The following is a 17,469-nucleotide window of genomic DNA, read 5'->3' as shown; positions in this document are numbered from 1 at the left end:
AGTAAGGCTCGCCGCGGATCCACAGTAAGTGGCCAATTGTGGAAGCCTCGATTCTAAGGCACGAAGTAAAGAGTCAACGTGAAGCCTGCTCAGCCTCGCAGTTTACTTACTACAACACACAAGTGCGACTGTTTCACAGTCATCAGCCGTGAAAAACAATGACTCTATCGCTCCACTAAGAATACATAGATGGTTACAAAAACCCTTAGCCCTCGTCTTTGGGAAGACGTGTATATATTTCCTCTTCAACCTTTGCTCTGCCTTTTCCGGCCTTGATATCACAAAACTCCCCTCCCTACTCAATTCCAGACATATATAAAAAACTCCAAGCTATCAATACAAGAAGAGTCCCCCGCCCGCCATGGGCGGCCAACTATTCTGCTCCGGCCCAAATGCCCTCAACGTTCCCCGGCTCGCGCCAGACTTATATCAAAAGCTCAAAGCCCAATACACAGACCTCCTCCGCCAGTATTACTCCAAAGTCACAACTCCCGTCGAAGCCCCCGGAAAAGCCTCCCATGGCGACATCGACATGATGGTCGCCTCCCCACTCCACGACCTTGCCCCTCCCACCCTCGCCGCCATCCTAGACGCCGCCCGCCACTCCACCAGCGGCCCAACAACCTCCTTCGCCGTCCCCCACCCGGAAGACCCCACAGGCCACGTCCAGCTCGACGTCCACGTGTGCGTGCCCGAGCACCTCGCCTGGGAAGCATTCGAGCACTCGTACGGCGACCTCTGGCAGATCATCGGCGTCTGCATCCGCCCGCTCGGCCTCACGACCACGAACAAGGGCTTCTTCCTGCGCATTCCCGAGCTCGAGCACACGGATCGCAAGGGCAGTCTGATCTTCCTGACCGAGGAGCCGTCGGAGGCGTTGCAGTTTCTTGGGCTTGATGCGGCGGCGTACGAGACGGGGTTTGCGACGGAGGAGGATTTGTTCGCGTGGATTGTCGATGCGGGGTTCTTTGGTGTGGAGGAGTTGAGTACGAGGGACAATGCAAAGGATCGGCAGAGGAGGGCGAAGAGAGAGATGTTTGTGCGGTTTGTGGATGAGTTTGTCGGGGCGAGGATGGGCCAGTTGAGGGTTTCTCCGGGGCCGGAGTGGACGCGGGATGCTGTGCTGGCGAGAGGTCTCGAGCGGTTCGGCAGGCGAGAGGAGTATGATACGAAGATGGCTGGGTTTTTCAAGCACGAGAAGGAAAAGGCGTTCTGGGCAAAGGCGGCTCGTATGGTTCCTGTTGACGAGGGCGAGAAGTTGAATCTCGTTATGAGAGGGCTAAAGCGATGGGTGTCGTTTGAGCAAGACGAGGCCGTCATCAATGCAGAAGCTGACATGAGTGATGACCCGGTATCGAAATGGGCGAATGCGATTGATGACATCGGTGAAGAGAAGTTACTCGCTTGGATAGAAGACAACTGGGAAGAGGTAAGAACAAAGGAGAAGAGTAGAGTAAAGAGAGCCAAGATGGAACGGGCGGAAGTGCGAGGACTCACACGTTCTGGCGAAGTGAAAAGCGAAGATTGACAAAGGAGAACTGTACTCTCATCAGTAATACCGTGAGTAATCAACGCAGTCCTTTTTACCATCACGACCCAAGGACAGATGTTGAAAGACCGAGAATTCTCATATGGTACAGGCAAAAGATACATCCATATACAGAATTTGCGTCGTATTAGTACAAGATGCTCAGTCCGTGGTCCGTCCGCACAGGCGCTCCATGGTCTAGTATGGCAGTCTCCCTACCAGCTACTCTACCTCCTCTTCTTACTCTTCACCTTCCGCGCCCCCGTACCCGTAATTCCCGCCCTCTCATTCTGATATCTCTCCAACACACCCGCCAAAGAACCACGATCATGCTTCTTATTCCTGCAAAAAAGTAAAAAAAAAAAATATTAGCCAAACTCCACGTGCCTGATAACAGACCACATACCTCATGTAGTACAATCTCGCTCTCCTTGCCCGCTTCCTCGCCCTCTCCACAACCTCAATACCCGACACGTTTGGACTGAAGATCTTGAAGCTCATCTCAACACCAATCGCCGTCAGATGGTTCCGCAGCAGTATTGATGTATCAGCACCTATCCTACCCTCCGCCGCGTCTATACCGCGCTTGATGCTTATGCAGACGCCGACGAACGGATCGCCGTTTCGTAGCTTGACGAGCAGGACATCGCCGACATTGGCGTGCTCGGGGTAGGAGCGACTGAAGAGGCGTTCACGCTGACCGAGGGGATCAAGAGCGGCGACTTGCTGCTGGTTCCAGGTAATGGTAGGCGTTGGGCAGCGCAGAGCTTCGGAAACGGGGGGATTGTGGATTTTGATCTTTTTATGCTTTGGTTCTGGGGCAGCTGGTGCTGTGATGAGAGGAGGACGTGTCAGTAATGGGTATATATGCGAAGAGCAGCCTAGTACATAGTTATGGCCATGGAAAACGTACCCTCTTTCTGCCAGAAGCCCTGCTTCGGAGGCATGTTCTTCCCGATCATGAGATCCCATCCATCGATCAGGGCGGGATTCTTTCGTATCCGTTCATGCCTGTATCTCTTCTGAGCTGTACAGTGCCGTAGTGAGGCCTTGAGACCAGCCAAGGGCCGCGTCGATGTGCGAAAGAGGTCCATGGCTGCTCAATTCAAGCTTAACCACGATGTTCACCACGCGCGACCTCGAAACGAAAGTTCGACGCCAAGGAAGTGGATGAATCAGCCGGTTCCTGGATCGGGTGCACTAGCCACAGTTCCTCTGCTCTCACGCCACAAATCTGTTTAGACTGCCACCGGCTTTCGCCCATTGGGCATAGCTTATGATGCACGATATGAAGGTAATAGTCAAACATATTCATCTCCGCGGACAAGTAGAATTCTGCACTTTAGGCAAGTGGTGTGACTAGGATCCGCATCGCCCTGTTTAGCTGAGCTATGTATGGGCGGCGCATGATAAAAGGTCGCTTGTCCACTTCGCTCTAGACATTCAAAAGTTATTCCTCTGTTGTGTCTTCTTGTGCCACAGACCATTTTTGAACGCCAACAATATCGAACAGTATTTGCGATATATTTTATCCAAAGTATACGCTCACTCAAGTTCTCGCTGGACCCTGACCACACCTTCGAAATGCCAGGACGCTGAGTTGAGTGCCCGGGTATCCGCTGTACCCGCAAACCCATCCTCTTTTGCTCGAAACGCCAGTTGGGCATGTTTGAAGTCCCATGCTTAATACACTTCTTCATTGACTCCCAGACGACGCCACCCCTGCTGATGACCTCCCCAAAAGTCTAGGTTTGAGCTAACAGCTGCTCTGAAACTGGAAGATGTCTGGAACAACTTCACTCGCGGGTGTTTTAGGTTCGTCCATCCATGTCAAGCCATTTGCAGCTTCTTCTGTCGGAAAAACTTCCCTGGCGTACTCTTCCAGGTCTCGATAGCCTTCCCACAGTTGCAACGCAAGCTTCGTACAGTCCGGCTCGAGCTCTGGTCCGAAGTATGGTGCTCCCTTCTTACCAAGTGTCTCTTCCAAGGCCTGTAGATGCTCACGATAACCGATGGGTATAGAGACTTCTATGCTGATAGGCCCTCGCACGTATCTCACAGGGCGGCCTACGCCTCGAGCAAACGCTCGACAAACCTGTTTTGGAGTGAGATGCTGGTAAGCAAGAGGTATACTGAATAGAATTAGTATTGAGCCAGTCATAATGGCCTTGCGCATTCGATGCATGCCACAAGTTTCCGATGAATACTTACCGTGCACCGTTGAACTTCCTTGGACCCTGTTTGAAAATCTGGAGAATTGCAGGCCCAATATCATGTTCCGAGTCAAGCCATGGGAGGAGGTGATCTGGATGGAATGGTGCTTGCCATACGAAACTCTCCTCGTCCGGCTGCAGTTCCATACGGAAAAGAGGAAAATTGAGACTGGTGAAGTTGTTGTGGTAGATTCCGCAGTATACGAAGGTTGCCGGTAGACCAATCTGCCGGATATAGTTCTCGATGGTGAACTTGTGCGCCCACAACGGAAGTTCTTTCCAGCCCTGGTTGTAGATTGAATGATCAGGCATACTACTGTAGATATAGTGCTGTACACCAGCCCTTTTTGCGGCATCTGCAAGCGCACGACCGAGAGCAACCTCGTCTCCCCAGTGGGTGGTATTTATAAAGGCAACATGGGCATCCTTGAACAGGTCGGCGACATAGTTCTTGTCCTCGAGAGCGCCTTTGATAAGAGTCACGCCTGGCAGGGCCTTGAGTTCCCTCGCCACGATGCCGTCGTCGGTATGTATATGACCGCGGACAGTCCAGCCTACGGCAGAGGCGACACGGATGAAGCTAGCCGACTGCCGACCCAAGCTGTTGATAGTAACGACATTTTTCGCGGCCATGGGAGAGAAAGCCCCCGAATCGACTGGAAGGGAACCCATTCGGGCTTGAATGCAGGACCGAACGAGACTCTGATAAAAGATGGGAAAGCAAAGAAAAGAGCTACTGCACGAGAGTGGTGGTGATGAGAGCAAATTTTCACTTCTTTTTTTCCACTTTTTGGGAAGACAACAGTCGGATAGTATTGACGGGAGGCGGGAGCCAAAATGGTTCTTTGAGGATTTAGGAACTATGTGGCCAGGAGGTGACGGCGCTATCCGGATTTAGATTGTGGAATGAGAGCTGCGGTTGGGCAAAGTGAGCAAGCGAGAGGAAACGCAGTCCTGGGGGAGCTCTGCGGAATGTGGGGAAGCTGGAAGTGAAGCGCAAAGAAAAGGCTGGAACAGTTCGAGGACACAACAGCAAGACTGCAGTGAAGTAGAGAACGTTAAGGAATGTTGGCGGTCGATGGCTGTGTGTCCTGGATAGAGCTGTTCACTTGTGATGCTGAACCAAGTCGTGAGCAGACGGAACAAAATAGCCGAAACCCAGTCCCTTTAGTCGTTCGTGTATTGGCTTTACCCTGGAACAACAGGTGAATCCTTTTGCCTTGAACGGATGGAAGACAAGGCCTGGTAAAAGGTTCAGGAAGGTCACTAGGAAAACGTTGACGAGTTTGAGCAGAGATGGGTATGCAAGCCTATCAATGGCAGCTGACTGGCGGGAGTGTGGTGGTTGAGCGAGTGGCTCGTAGGGGGGCAAGACGCAGCTTTGACCCAACTGACTGGTACACGGATAAGAGGCGCGATGGGGATTGGAAGGCGCAGGTGTAACGGGTATAAGAGGCCGTCTGTCGGGTGGAGCTCTGGAACGATAGATGGCAAATGTGAGTCTTGTTGGTGCGGTGAGAGGTAAGGAAAAGGAAGGGAACGGTCAAGGTTGGAGGATGCGGCGCTGCGACACAGCTCAGGCGCTTGTGCGATGGCGTGAACAAAGTGTGGTGGTAGGTATTATATGGTTGGAAGTTTGTCCGTGGTGGTTCGTGTATCAAGGTTCTGCAGCAGGTGTAGGGGCAAGCAATGGGATGATGGATGGATGGATGGATGGTAGCTGGGCCTGGCGGGAGCTTATCCGGGGAAATGAGGAAGAAGAGGAGGAGGAGCAGAAGGAGGTTGTGGTCTCTCCAGTGTATCAGGCGGTGGATAGTGAGAAGAAGCTTAATGGCTAATCAACTAGTCCAAGCCAGAGAGCGACAACGGACAGATGAGAAGAATGGGAGACGGGTAATTGGAAGTCAAGGAGAGGAAGAGGGCAAGCCGGCTAGGTGTGTGTGTTCTGGCATCTGGCCATCTGGCATCTGGCAATCTGGTATCTGGTATCTGGTATCTGGTATCTGCATCTTGCGCGTGGCATTGGCATTATCATCATATTATCGAAGATCACCCTGGAGGGCGAGTAGGCGTGGCACGAACACGACGATGATGTGTCGACAAGTTCTTAAAGCGTTTGCGTGCGACTCAACAATGGACCGGGTGAGGTTGACTGGGTGCAAAAGGGCCCAAGACCCAGGACTAAACCAACACGGTCCTCGCGCCTATTAGGTAATAGTGGCCCGACTATGGGGATGAGACGTATGAGTGTAGAGGCAGAGTATTCGCTATTATTCACAGCGTCGCGTGTAGATTGGACAACAGGACTGACTGAATGGATGGATGGATGGATGGCACACAAGATGGCGTGGCGGCACTGCAACTGCAACTGCAACCTGGCTCGCAACCAGCATCTCCGCGGTGCAGAAGTCATCCATTGCAAGGGAACAGGGCTAATTCAATCAATTATATGGATGAGCAGGATCAGTGACGTGACGTGACTTGATGTGACGTGACGCCAGACTCGATCGAAGAACTGTGCCCATTTGATGCTGCAAGTAGGAGGCGGCGGCGGCGTGTACGGAGCAGAAACAACTTCGTTCCAATATCATCACATCATATTATATACTGTATTGTATAATTAATTAAATGAACAACAGACACAGAAGAACAATATACTACTACAGTGTACGTCGACGTCACCGTTCGCCCGCAAAGGGACAAATTGGATGCATGGAATCATGCACAGCGACCTAAAGCATTATTAATTTTGCTGATTTTGCTGCAGGGTCTGCTCAGCTGGTCATGCCTGCTGTGCGGTGCCGTGCTGTACTGTGCCGCAGCCGTGCTGTACTATGCTTGCCCTGCTACACGTAAGCTACCACGGATAGGGCCTGAGTTTGTCATGCAACTAGCAATCACCCTAAACCCGGTCAAGAAATTACTCTTAACCCGGAGTATATAATCTAGAGACTATGTTGCTACTGCTCGCAGGCAAGGTATCACAGTAGTCGGCATGCTGCCATACGTACCAGCATCAACACACATCTAGGAAGAGATAGCTGCAGCAAAACTGCATTGAAGACCTCCCTCTCAGATATATCTTTCCATATATAATTACCCTCTCAGATATATCTTTCCATATATAATTACCCGCTCAACGGTCCGCTTCCATGGCAAGGCCTAAGATATAAATCGGACTGAACCAAGAGCAGATGATCTTAGAGACGAAAGAAGCACAATCTCTTTACAAGTCTTCCTGCTGAATTTGTCACGTACCCCTTCAAGCTTATTCATTCGGACAAGAAACTCGACTATGGACATCTACAACGCCTGTTTTCGCAGCATTGTTCTAACTGCTAAACACTTCCACTTTGACAGCGTCTTCGACTGGACTGTACTAGAATTCCTGGAGGAGCAGGACGCAGAATACACCGGGATCAGAACAAGAGTAGAGCTGATTCCCTCAGCTGGCTTTGTGATAAGGAAGATTTCGGGCCTGACGCAGATATGATTATGGACTCCTGTGGTATCCCAACCGGACAACTTCAGTCTTCTCAGTGTGCTGTGCTTGCGCACCAGGTACTTCCACTCATATTCAGACACGAGCACACCCTCTTCACGTCGATCTTCTTCTCTTCCTCGAGGAGATTGATTGTGCTCCGACACATGGGAGAGAACTACGGCTGGCTGGTCCGAATACACAACCTCACCAGCAACGTCATCAGTAACTGTTCCGACCATTTTGCCGTCACTGCTACTCGACTAATTGAAGGCGATTTGGAAGACCTAGGCGACAACGCGTCCTCGATTGCAGCATACTTGTCGAACTATAGGCTAACGGTGCTCCAGATGATCAACCCTTGAATTCCATCTTCCATCGTAACATCGACAATCGATACTATATCCCTACGCCAATAAAAGCCATGCGAATCTAACTCATACGACACAATATACACAACGTCCTATATCTGCGGCATCTTCAGTATATACAACATTGCCGATTCTTTGCAGGAAATTAACCGCTCTATTTATGTGGTGCCCGAATTACCTCACCTGCAGCTGTCTGTCTAGCTCCGCCCAACTCTTTCAACGTCGCCCTCGCGTCCGCTCGGTACCGCAAGAGGGGGCGTGAGGAAATTTCTCTGCAAATTCCCATAATTACCTGTCGTGCACTGTCCCGGTCTCGGACGGGACCCATCCATCAACGGGGACTCGATCCTTCTGTAATTACCCTACAGTAATTTATTTTCCCGTTGAAACAAAACCATAGAACAGCGAAAAAAGCCCTGCTCTCTCACAGCCACAACCCTGCACAACAAAAGATCTCACTCCTCGCCGACAACGACGCCTGCATCGGCCCACGAGCTGCCAATCCCGTTCTCTGCATGCAGCCGCGCCGCCGGCATCTCGTCAAAGTGCAGATGGGCCCCGGCTTCCTTTAGCACGCGGACGTGCTCTGCCTGGCCTGCATGCGCGGCCAGATACAGCGGCGTATGGCCCTCGCGATTGCGCAGGTGCACCGATGCCCCGGCCTTCAGGAACTCGCGCAGGATCTCGACGTTCGCGCTGGTTGCGGCTAGATGCTGTATTGGCAAAAAAAAAGAGTGCGCGTTAGCTAATGTTACGCTGTGCGTGGTGCTTTTGCGTGCTTTGTGTGTTTAGAAAAAAAAAGAATCTATTTCCATCCTTCCATGCTGCTGGCACGCCTAGCCGTGTGGGATTGCTGACTCGCGCCATTTCGCTCTCGGCGTGCCGTGTTTGCGACTCAGGTATATTGTCAAGGCATGAATACTCGGGCCGTACGTGCGGACGTGCTTCCGTGGGTTGCCGACTTCGGTGTATGATGCTCGTTGTAGCTCCGGTCGACGGGCTGATCGCGGGGTCAATTGCCGGCTTGTTACAAGTCCGCAAGTATCATGGGTTTATCGAACCACTCTTGCGTCAACAAGCCCGCAGATGACCGTTCGCTGTGATCCAGACCCGGGCAATCGGTTCAGTGTGCAACTTACCATAACGGCTCCCCAGCAATTGCAGCATGCTCAAATAAGAGGGGTACTGATTGAAGTGGAGGAACTCACCATGGGCGTATTCCCCGAATAGTCCGCATCATTCAATAGAAACCTTGGCTCGCTCCTGATCACCTCCCTAGTAGCCTCCATGTCACCTCTTTGTATGGCATATCCGAGCGCTGATAGATTGGTGAGCTCGGGCGTGAGACTGCCGCCCTTGGGATGCTGGAAATGAGTGCGGGATACCTCTGTCAGCTCTCCCCGTAGGGAGACCAACATGTCCTTTGCTACCTCTTCGGGCGTCGTATTCTCCTTTGACAGCAAGTAGATCAGCTTTGTCAGCGCTGCCTCGGTGGTCATATCTTGCCCGAAGACGACACCGGCTCGGCCCAAGATCGTTGCAGGCGCGTACAAGGGGCTCACACTGCCGCTGAGACACTGTGTGACATTGACGATGACGATGCCTCGTTTCACCGCCTCGGCCAACACTTTCGTAAACGCGGAGTCGGGTCCGCCGGGTGTGTTTCCTGCTCCGAACGTCTCGAGGACGAGGCCCTTGAGGCCCTCTATTCTCAACACTGCATCGACCATTTCTGGTTTGATGCCGGGGAATATTCTCAAGCAGGCTACATGTGCTGTCATGAGATTGCATTGGATGGTAAAGGACTGCATCCCGGTCGGCCGATATACATGGTTCCACAACACGTTCGTCCGCAGGGACGTGATGGTAGCGAGAGGAGGCATATTCGGGCTTGCGAAAGCTGCGTAATCATCGGCTGACACTTTTGTCGAGCGATTTCCACGGAACAGCTTATAGTTGAAAAAGAGGCAAACTTCCGGTATCATGAAGTGGCCAGCAATGATCAGTGAAGTCAGCAGGTTATCCGTGGCATCATTTTGAAGCTGCATGATCGGTGCCTGTGAGCCCGTCAAAATAACCGGCTTGCCCAGATTCTCAAGCATGAAACTTAGTGCAGAGCACGTGTAGGCCAGTGAATCTGTGCCATGTAGGACGACGAAGCCGTCGAAGAGTTGATAATTCCGGTATATCGCTACCGCGATCTGATCCCATCCTGCCGAGTCAATGGAGCTGCTGTCGAGCAATTGCTCAAACTCCAGAATCGAATAGCGAATACGACGCTCGTATGAGCTGATGGGTGTTCGTAGACTTTGTACGGCCTTACGCGTACCCTTATCGTCAGTGACAATTTCCAGGGGCTCTGGATATGATCCGTCGTTGAACGATGGTCGCGGGGCCAGTCCAGATTGAAGGAAGCCTCGAGCCTGTGTAAACTATGTAAGCCTGATTTCGTAGTCGAAAACAATTTGACTTCTATCTCATACGGGAACCAGACCGTCCTTGGACTTGCGCATCATGATTGTCCCCCCTGTAGCTATGATAAGCACCCTTGATTCGGGACAGAATATATCTGGTGTGAGGTCGTCCATGATGGCTACAGGCCTGCGCTTTTGTAAGAAGCTTTGCTGTTATGGTCAGAACGTATGACACTCTTTCGTGGCACTCGAGGTACGATTGAGGCTTTCTGACACGAATATGACCGCAAATGCGTCAGTGCGTGTGCTAGGTATGTAGAATGACGAGAATTTATGCGTATCTGTCGCGTTGCAAGTAGTAAAGCCAAGTGACAGGGAGGACACCAGCCCGACACGTGAGAGGCAGTTGAACACACGAGAAGATGCTCGAATGGATGGTCTGAAGTCAAAAAAAGTATGCAGAGGTGATAGAAGAGAGAAATTCCTGTTGCGTTCAATTCCCTCGTCCGAGGAGCGGCAGCGTTTCTCGGTGACCCACCCGATTCGCGGGAGGTTGGTCCCACTGTCGCGGAGCTCGTCTCGAACTCTTGAGATCGAGGGCACCAGCAAAACCATGAAACACACTCGGATGCTTGCACGCAGAGTCTTCACAGCAACAACAGCATTCGATTCCATGGAAATATTGCATTAGATGGCCTTTTAATCCAGGCGGTTCGTAGGCATCCATCCTTACTGTTCGTGGCTCGATGCCCCTAACATAATTACCCCATAGGTTGTTTTAGGGTTGAGCGAGGAGTTATATATTCGATACAAGTCGTCCTTCCATGCTTTGTACATTTCTCGGTCCTTTGGAGAAGCTCATTGACCTGCGCCGCATTTGTCTGCGGTATGCAGACGTCGCTTTTGTGCCATGGTCGCACAGACACAAGATTGCAGGCTTCCTCTTTATGTTCGCAAGCTGATGCCGCCCAAGACGCATTATTCTAATCATCGAAGAATGCGGTCTGCAGAGCAAGTTTCGAGGATAGTGTGAGCTGTTGTACAGGATTCGGGTAATTAGCCGAACACGGCATTCCTATATCGTTGACTCTAAGCATGTTAGCTTCTGGTAAGCTGGATACACTGTCTCCATCTGATGATCCACAACCCAATAAGCTTCAAAGAATGGTATGAGCCCTGCTAAGGCTTCTCAAACTTAGCGCTTAGGGCAATTCTGCGAGCGACCTCGATGGCACGAGACCACCAGGAGGTAAGTTAAAAGGCAATTCAGCTGGTGGAGCTTCCTTGGCGTTGACCCTGCCGCCACCAGGAAGTTCAATCCTAGGGGTCAGAATACCAGACCCCATAAGCTCCGACACAAGCAGAATGTCAGTAGCAGGTACAGCAAGCTCTTGAACCATCGATGGCTGACTAGAGGGATGAATGTAAAGTTCCCCTTTACCGGTAAATTCGAGCTGAAGGGACTTCTGCGCACACATTATGGTGGCAGTCACTGATATATCATCATAAAATCTGCGGAGCATGGTACTGGTGAACGAGCTCGACTTGAGAATCAAGGTATCTGGCGGTAAGACCCTTCTCAAGTCAACTTGCTCGGTAATGCGGACCGGAAAATCTTTAAGGTTCGTGTGGAATTTAACATACGGGTCTGTTTCCCGTGTGACAACAGAGTTCGGGTCTTGCCGATTGGTCAAGTCTTGGCTGATTTCCATGTTCTCGCGTATCCGAATAGCAAGGTCAGTGAGCCACACTGGCGGCAGCTCTGAAGTCGTCGATCTTTGGAAGTCATACTCAACTCCTATCAGAAGCGGAAGCGAACTGCCCAGAGTCGCGTGGGAGGGCATTTGGATCGTTATATCCATATGAACGATGGGCGTCTTGGTGAAAGTCAACCGTTTCATAGCCTTCTTCAACGAATCGCTTTCCATATAGGGCTTGTCCAGGTGGTGGCTCTCAATCTCTGCGTGTCTAGTCACATTATACAACCCTGCCTCAGGTAAGGGATACCAGCTGAACGGCGAAACCGTAATCTCAGAAGCCTCCCTACGCAAGCAGTAGCCTTGCCATGAAAATACCTGTGCCTCGACCTCATATACTACTCTTGTAACACCCGACCACTGGCTTGTTTGACCGCAATGTGTTGTTGACGGAGGAAGGCAGTTGCTCGTTGGCGCAAATTTATGACGGCTCGGGAACATGAATTGGAACGGAAGCACGTAGTGTCCAGTCGTGGCATACTGGCCTGGACTCCATGTGCAGATCGTTTTATGCTCCTCGAGGAGCCGAGTAACGCTGTTACCGGGGTATGAGAGCCGTACGCTTGCAGAGTTCAGCTGTCTCTGGAAGAGTCGTATCTCTGAACGGCCACTGAGAACTACGTCGATTCTTGCGGTTTGTTGTGCAATATCTGCATACACATTGAGCTTTCTTCCTGTGCCAATTATTGCACAGCTGTGCGAGCTTACTATGGTTAAGTTCCACTCGACAATTCCCCGCTACAATGTCACCAGGCGAGAAGAAGGTTCGCCCGGCTGGCCTGATAAACTCGAAATGTATCGAGTTCATGACGATGAGTGATAATCCGTAAATCGTAGGCTGCGAAACGCTGCATTATACGGTAAATTTGGGCGGCCTCGCTGTGCCCGTATGAAATAAGTCAACATCATCTATCGAGAAGCAGAGAGCTTCGGACTCCACTCGCAGTCGGTTAGGCCCGGCTTGGCATACGAAATCGGCTTGGCATTTCAAGTCAATACACTCTTAGGATTATGTACGATCGTGAATAGATGAGTTGTATTTACAGTATTCTCTAAGGTAGTGTTACATGCATATGTCTATGGGGTACCCAACATCTATAACCCAACAATTACATCTATCGCGGTGACATTGAAAGGATCGCCTCTTATTATACATAGGATCCAGGTGCCACTTACCATGGCCATTATGCCACTTTTCTCACCACCGAGCCCTTCGAAGATTCGTCCCGGCGAGTGTTGTTCAACTGAGTGCCATTCCTAGGTTGTGAGGTATTTAACATCAATCCGGTCTGGGGACCAGTGTTTGCTCTTTTCCTATCGTCAGTCACAAAACTAGTTTTGACCTCAACATTCTCGTTCGCCAAGATTCTGGATATATCTTTCGCGAGTATGTCGGCGATTGGATAATCAGATAGGTAGATTCTTTTGTTTTCCGGGGTATCGGGGCTCAGATTGTACGCGGATATACGACTCATCTCTCTGAAGCACATCGTCAAAGCCTAAACCTGTCAGTACAGTGTTGCTATCATCGGAGCTGCTGTCCTTACACGATCAACATCCTCTCGAAACCTGCAGATAGTTGAGAATGCTTTACTAACTCTGTCCCCTTCCTCTGTTGTGGGCTTCACGTATATGCCTAGCCACTCACCGATTGTCAGCTTGTTGAAGGCTCTCTTGTTGCGCTGCATCTCGCCCCCGGAGAGTAGAACGTTGAGTGGCGTAACCTCCGTCAATTTGTTGATATGCAGTTGGTCGTTCGAAGATTGGTCCGCTTTGGATATCGACGAGTAGGTGAACATGGTCGATCCCAATTTTACCGTCTCCTGGCCTCTGAGCAAATATGGGTTCAATAGTGACTTCGGATGCACCATCACCTTGTCCGACAACCGATTCTGAAACCAGTTGCCGCGTGTATGCATGGCCAGATTTGGGGTGAATCCGGCTAACGCCACTGTCTTGAGCATAGGAACGATGAGGCTGTTCTCGTTCAACTGCCTTGCCCCAAACCAGTATCTATACCGAGCATATGGAGGCGTCTTCGGAATCAAACCGTGCATTACAAGAACGTCCTCAATCTGCTCGGCAACGCTGTGAATGTGCGTGTAGGCGAGTTTACTCAGGAAATGCTCATGCGCGAATCGACCTCCTCTGTGCTCTCCAGTAATGGCAATAGTACGCCGCAGATGCTTGAACGCACTAACTTCAGCGATATGCTCACTACCTCTACCATCAAACCACTTTCGGTGAGCGACTCCCCATTCGCGCCGAGCCCCGGTAGGCGTCATTAAGAGGGGCCTTGAATTAGACAACGCAGCCAGGATCAAAATCGGATCAAGGCATCGGAATAAGACGGCCCATATGATCATCTTGCCGTAAGCTGGCTCTACGGGAAGATCAGCCAGAAGCTTTCCCAACGACGTAATACTCTCATCGTGGTTCAACGCTCCGAGTTGTATTAGTCGATCGACGGCTATCTCAACATCCGCAGACTTTGGGGGTTGTATCATTCCTTGCAGAAACCCAGCTATAGTCCCAGTGATATCATGGGTCTTTACTCTTAAGCAAACATCTTGAAGATCCGCGCGAAGAATTTGAGGCGTGCTCGTCACCTGCAGACTGTCGAGACGCTCAGTACTGTATAAGCCATAGTAGTTTCCGTTTTGCACACGCCCAGCTCTTCCAGCTCGTTGCTTTGCGTTTGCCTTACTAACCCACACACACTGGAGGGCTCTGATTCGTGACTCGACATCATAATGCATCTCGCGCATCTTTCCTGAGTCTATAACGTGCTGGACATCCGGGATAGTGACAGAGGTTTCGGCGATATTGGTTGCCAGTATAATTTTCCTACATCCATCTGGCACAGGGTCGAAAACCGTGGCTTGATCCGCCAAAGGAGTTTGGGAATTAAGAATAGAGACTTTGAACTTCGCAGTATTCTTGAAATCGAGTCCAAAGATTGGCTTTGCGGTAAGCAGGCGTTCCGTTTCAAGTTGCTCGGCATGCCCAGGCAGGAAAACCAGTACGGCGCCAGTATGAGTGCTCTTGGCTATATGCGCAACGGTAGCAGCAGCGAGGCCTGTAGGTATCAATGCCTCTGCACGATCGACCGACTTATCTTCCGTATCGAGCCTTTGCGACAACTTAGGCATAGCCTGGTTCTTTGCAAATGCGTATTCGCTCTCCAGATACGCTTTGGTAGTTCGTTCATCCAAGAGTCGGTAAAGGTCCGAGCTATAAGTGCTGCCATATTCGGTTTTGAGTAGATTGTGAATTTCATGCAGATATTGGTTTCTCACGGGAAACAAGCGACCAGGGACAACGATGGACGGACATGGGACCATTTCGCCAGCCAAATTTTGCACCTTGAAATAATCTGCAAATAGTTCTGTGTCCATGGTCGCACTCATGAGTATAAGTTTGGGGACAGGCTTTCCCTCTCCCTGTCGTTTCTGGAAGCTCTGTTTTAGTACAACAAGGAGGAAATCCAGGATCATATCTCTTTCGTGGACTTCGTCAAGGACAAGATGGGATATCTTATCGAAAACCGAATCGGGGTCAACCTGGAGCTGTTTGAGCAGCAGGCCAGTTGTGCTAAACAGTATACTTCCGTTTTCCCTTGGGGGCTTCACATTGAAGCGTACTTGATGTCCTATCGTATCTTGATACTTCTCATGGCGCTCCTCAGCAATGCGTTTAGCAACGGATATCGCCGCAATTCTTCGGGGCTGCGTACATATTATGTTACACCGAGTTCCTTGCCCGGATTCTATTGCAGCGTCCAAGATCATTTGAGGCACTTGAGTTGTTTTCCCAGATCCCGTCGCTCCAACGACAATACTATGAGAAAATTCGGATACGATGTCCATTATCTTGGAACGGTGTTGATTGATCGGTAGCGCGTCTCTTTTTGTACGCATCTCGGACGTCGCTTCGATGTTACGATAGTTCTCAAGACGTACTTTCAGGTCATTGTTGCGAACGTCGTCGCTTAGCATCGGACGCGCTGAAGTATGCCATTTGTACTCAGCGCTTTCCAGTCCTGGTGTGCTTGAGGATTGTACATGTGTCTCCTTGAGAAGCCCTGCACTCCTTAGTCTCTCTGATAGCTCCTCCATTGTAGATAGTAGGTCATGGCGTGGCGTAAGTACGATGTCACGGGGTTGGCGCAAAATTACTCCCTTGTTGTTGCGTAAGGTAGACTCAAATAGTTTCCGAAGCCCGTCCTTTTCCTGACACCAAGCGATCGCTCCAGTTAGGAGAGCGGCGTTTCGGGCATCATGCTCTGTGCGCAAAGATACTTTGTTACCAAGTTTGCTTGACTTATTAAGAAAAGCTTCTGCTACCCATGCGTCGTGAGGCTTCCTTGATGAATCAGGAAATTCTTGATAACTCACTCTCCGAACATCAGCAGTCAGCAGGGAGCGAAATTCATTATTAGCGAAAGTCACGAACTGGTCAATGGTAGAAAGATTCAGGGTGTAAGGATCTTCCATTGACGGGGGTTTTTGACCGGTCTGCTGGAAGTATTCCTGGATTTGCTTTCCAAGATGCAGAGCAGCGCCTTGTTCAGCGGCCCACGTAGTTTCACCCAAGCCAATGGCGGTTATACCTTGTTTCGCAAATTCAATTCTCGTTTCCCACAGCTCTTGTATGTGAGCTGCTGTAGCGCGTCTCATCGTGTCCTCACTCGGCTTCTTCGTTACAATGTTTGGCAATGTATCCAGCTGGGCAGCGTATTGATATACGTTTACAAGCGCCGGTTGCATACCGTTCGTATCTTGCATCCTTACGAAAGGTATCTCAGTGAAGTGCGTTAGGAGCCCTCTTTCGTGCAAGAGGCAGAGCAAATGCAGATTCATAGCGCTGCGTGCATCTTGCGTGTTGGGTCCTTCGCCAATGAGATGTAGTTGTTGGTCGTCCCAAGTCTTGATCGTAGCCGTGAGTTTGATTTTGCGCTTTGCATTTCGTTTATTGGTCTCTTTGTTTTGTAGTTCGATTATAAGTTTGTCATGGTAGTATTCTGCTACGAGCTGGTCAAGCGGCTTTGGTAACAATATCTCTTTCAATGTCTTGGGACCCAAATTGGGATATCTTTCAGTAGTTGGGACAGTGAATCTTGCTTTTACAGCATCTCGCGTGTAGGTCGTCGTATCATTCGGACGACCATGTCTTAAATTCGATCGTCTGGGCTTATTTTGCTCTCTTGGATGTTTGGCGTGCCTCCTCGAGCCTTTGGAAGGCCCTTGCAATCCCTTGAAAGGATTCGCATGGACCTTTTGAGATTCCTGCTTCGAAAGCAGGTTCGACCGGAAGGTAACATCGTGTGAGATCGGTTGTGGTTTCGTATGTAATTTCGTACTTATAGGTGCAGTACCGGTCCAATGGACATGGCTAAGGAAGGATACCGGGTGGGATGTCGGCCTCTTATGTGGACAGGTGCTCTAAGATGGACTTTAATCAATACAGTGGTAAGAGAAGGCAGACATTAGTGCTCACCAGAAGCCTCCTCATAGCAGATAATACACCATCAGGTGCTACGTATCATGGAAGCGTGGATTGAGTGGCGCTCGATTAAGTCAGGACAGGCTGGCGGCTTCACTTTTTTACTGAGAAGTCAGAGGAGGCTCGTGCATCACTTGACGCGCTATCACGTGACTAAAGTCTTTACAACTCAACAGACTGTTACATCAGGCAAGACCTTT

The 17,469-nt window shown here is 50.5% G+C and overlaps 7 protein-coding genes across 7 annotated transcripts; 2 read left to right on the top strand and 5 right to left on the bottom strand.

Moving 5' to 3' along the window:
- Window positions 1-99: 99 nt before the first annotated feature.
- On the top strand, window positions 100-1,799 carry EJ05DRAFT_479954 (uncharacterized protein). The gene has a single exon (XM_033744777.1). It carries the CDS (start codon window positions 362-364, stop codon window positions 1,526-1,528), a length of 1,167 nt encoding a protein of 388 aa, XP_033596380.1. The 5' UTR covers window positions 100-361; the 3' UTR covers window positions 1,529-1,799.
- On the bottom strand, window positions 1,756-2,622 carry EJ05DRAFT_504525 (uncharacterized protein; the record flags this gene model as incomplete). The annotated part of the gene is made up of 3 exons (XM_033747582.1): window positions 1,756-1,870; window positions 1,935-2,358; window positions 2,442-2,622. 3 exons carry the CDS (start codon window positions 2,620-2,622, stop codon window positions 1,756-1,758), a joined length of 720 nt encoding a protein of 239 aa, XP_033596379.1.
- A 662-nt stretch (window positions 2,623-3,284) lies between these two features.
- Window positions 3,285-4,374, bottom strand: EJ05DRAFT_504524 (NmrA-domain-containing protein; the record flags this gene model as incomplete). The annotated part of the gene is made up of 2 exons (XM_033747581.1): window positions 3,285-3,660; window positions 3,740-4,374. The coding sequence occupies 2 exons, from the start codon at window positions 4,372-4,374 to the stop codon at window positions 3,285-3,287; spliced, it is 1,011 nt and encodes a 336-aa protein (XP_033596378.1).
- A 1,064-nt stretch (window positions 4,375-5,438) lies between these two features.
- EJ05DRAFT_541491 (uncharacterized protein) lies at window positions 5,439-6,135 on the top strand (the record flags this gene model as incomplete). Its single annotated transcript, XM_033749667.1, has 2 exons — window positions 5,439-5,556; window positions 5,588-6,135. 2 exons carry the CDS (start codon window positions 5,439-5,441, stop codon window positions 5,950-5,952), a joined length of 483 nt encoding a protein of 160 aa, XP_033596377.1. The 3' UTR covers window positions 5,953-6,135.
- A 1,621-nt stretch (window positions 6,136-7,756) lies between these two features.
- On the bottom strand, window positions 7,757-10,309 carry EJ05DRAFT_160149 (asparaginase-domain-containing protein). The gene is made up of 3 exons (XM_033739397.1): window positions 10,077-10,309; window positions 8,802-10,016; window positions 7,757-8,306 (listed from the first exon to the last, which is right to left on the bottom strand). Exons 1-3 carry the CDS (start codon window positions 10,179-10,181, stop codon window positions 8,049-8,051), a joined length of 1,578 nt encoding a protein of 525 aa, XP_033596376.1. The 5' UTR covers window positions 10,182-10,309; the 3' UTR covers window positions 7,757-8,048.
- A 900-nt stretch (window positions 10,310-11,209) lies between these two features.
- On the bottom strand, window positions 11,210-12,572 carry EJ05DRAFT_504521 (uncharacterized protein; the record flags this gene model as incomplete). The annotated part of the gene is made up of 2 exons (XM_033747580.1): window positions 11,210-12,414; window positions 12,473-12,572. 2 exons carry the CDS (start codon window positions 12,570-12,572, stop codon window positions 11,210-11,212), a joined length of 1,305 nt encoding a protein of 434 aa, XP_033596375.1.
- Window positions 12,573-12,777: 205 nt separating this feature from the next.
- EJ05DRAFT_514413 (P-loop containing nucleoside triphosphate hydrolase protein) lies at window positions 12,778-17,358 on the bottom strand. Its single transcript, XM_033748528.1, has 3 exons — window positions 17,264-17,358; window positions 13,312-17,208; window positions 12,778-13,263 (listed from the first exon to the last, which is right to left on the bottom strand). Exons 1-3 carry the CDS (start codon window positions 17,276-17,278, stop codon window positions 12,949-12,951), a joined length of 4,227 nt encoding a protein of 1,408 aa, XP_033596374.1. The 5' UTR covers window positions 17,279-17,358; the 3' UTR covers window positions 12,778-12,948.
- Window positions 17,359-17,469: the final 111 nt, after the last annotated feature.

The sequence above is a fragment of the Pseudovirgaria hyperparasitica genome (genome assembly GCF_010093815.1).
Source record: "Pseudovirgaria hyperparasitica strain CBS 121739 unplaced genomic scaffold EJ05scaffold_18, whole genome shotgun sequence".
In the NCBI taxonomy this organism is placed as follows: domain Eukaryota; kingdom Fungi; phylum Ascomycota; class Dothideomycetes; order Acrospermales; family Acrospermaceae; genus Pseudovirgaria; species Pseudovirgaria hyperparasitica.
The sequence above is the reverse complement of the archived record's forward strand: the minus strand, read 5'-3'. Positions and strand labels throughout refer to the sequence as shown.

What these genes read in the sequence shown, in the direction of transcription:
- EJ05DRAFT_479954 (XM_033744777.1), top strand. Translation starts at nt 362, where the DNA reads ATGGGCGGCCAACTATTCTGCTCCGGCCCAAATGCCCTCAACGTTCCC.
- EJ05DRAFT_160149 (XM_033739397.1), bottom strand. Translation starts at nt 10,181, where the DNA reads ATGGACGACCTCACACCAGATATATTCTGTCCCGAATCAAGGGTGCTT. An exon ending in CCAAGGACGGTCTGGTTCCC is followed by an intron (nt 10,017 to 10,076) that starts GTATGAGATAGA and finishes TAGTTTACACAG; the next exon opens with GCTCGAGGCTTCCTTCAATC. An exon ending in ATTCGGGGAATACGCCCATG is followed by an intron (nt 8,307 to 8,801) that starts GTGAGTTCCTCC and finishes TTGCCAATACAG; the next exon opens with CATCTAGCCGCAACCAGCGC.
- EJ05DRAFT_514413 (XM_033748528.1), bottom strand. An exon ending in TTCGAGAGGATGTTGATCGT is followed by an intron (nt 13,264 to 13,311) that starts GTAAGGACAGCA and finishes TGACAGGTTTAG; the next exon opens with GCTTTGACGATGTGCTTCAG.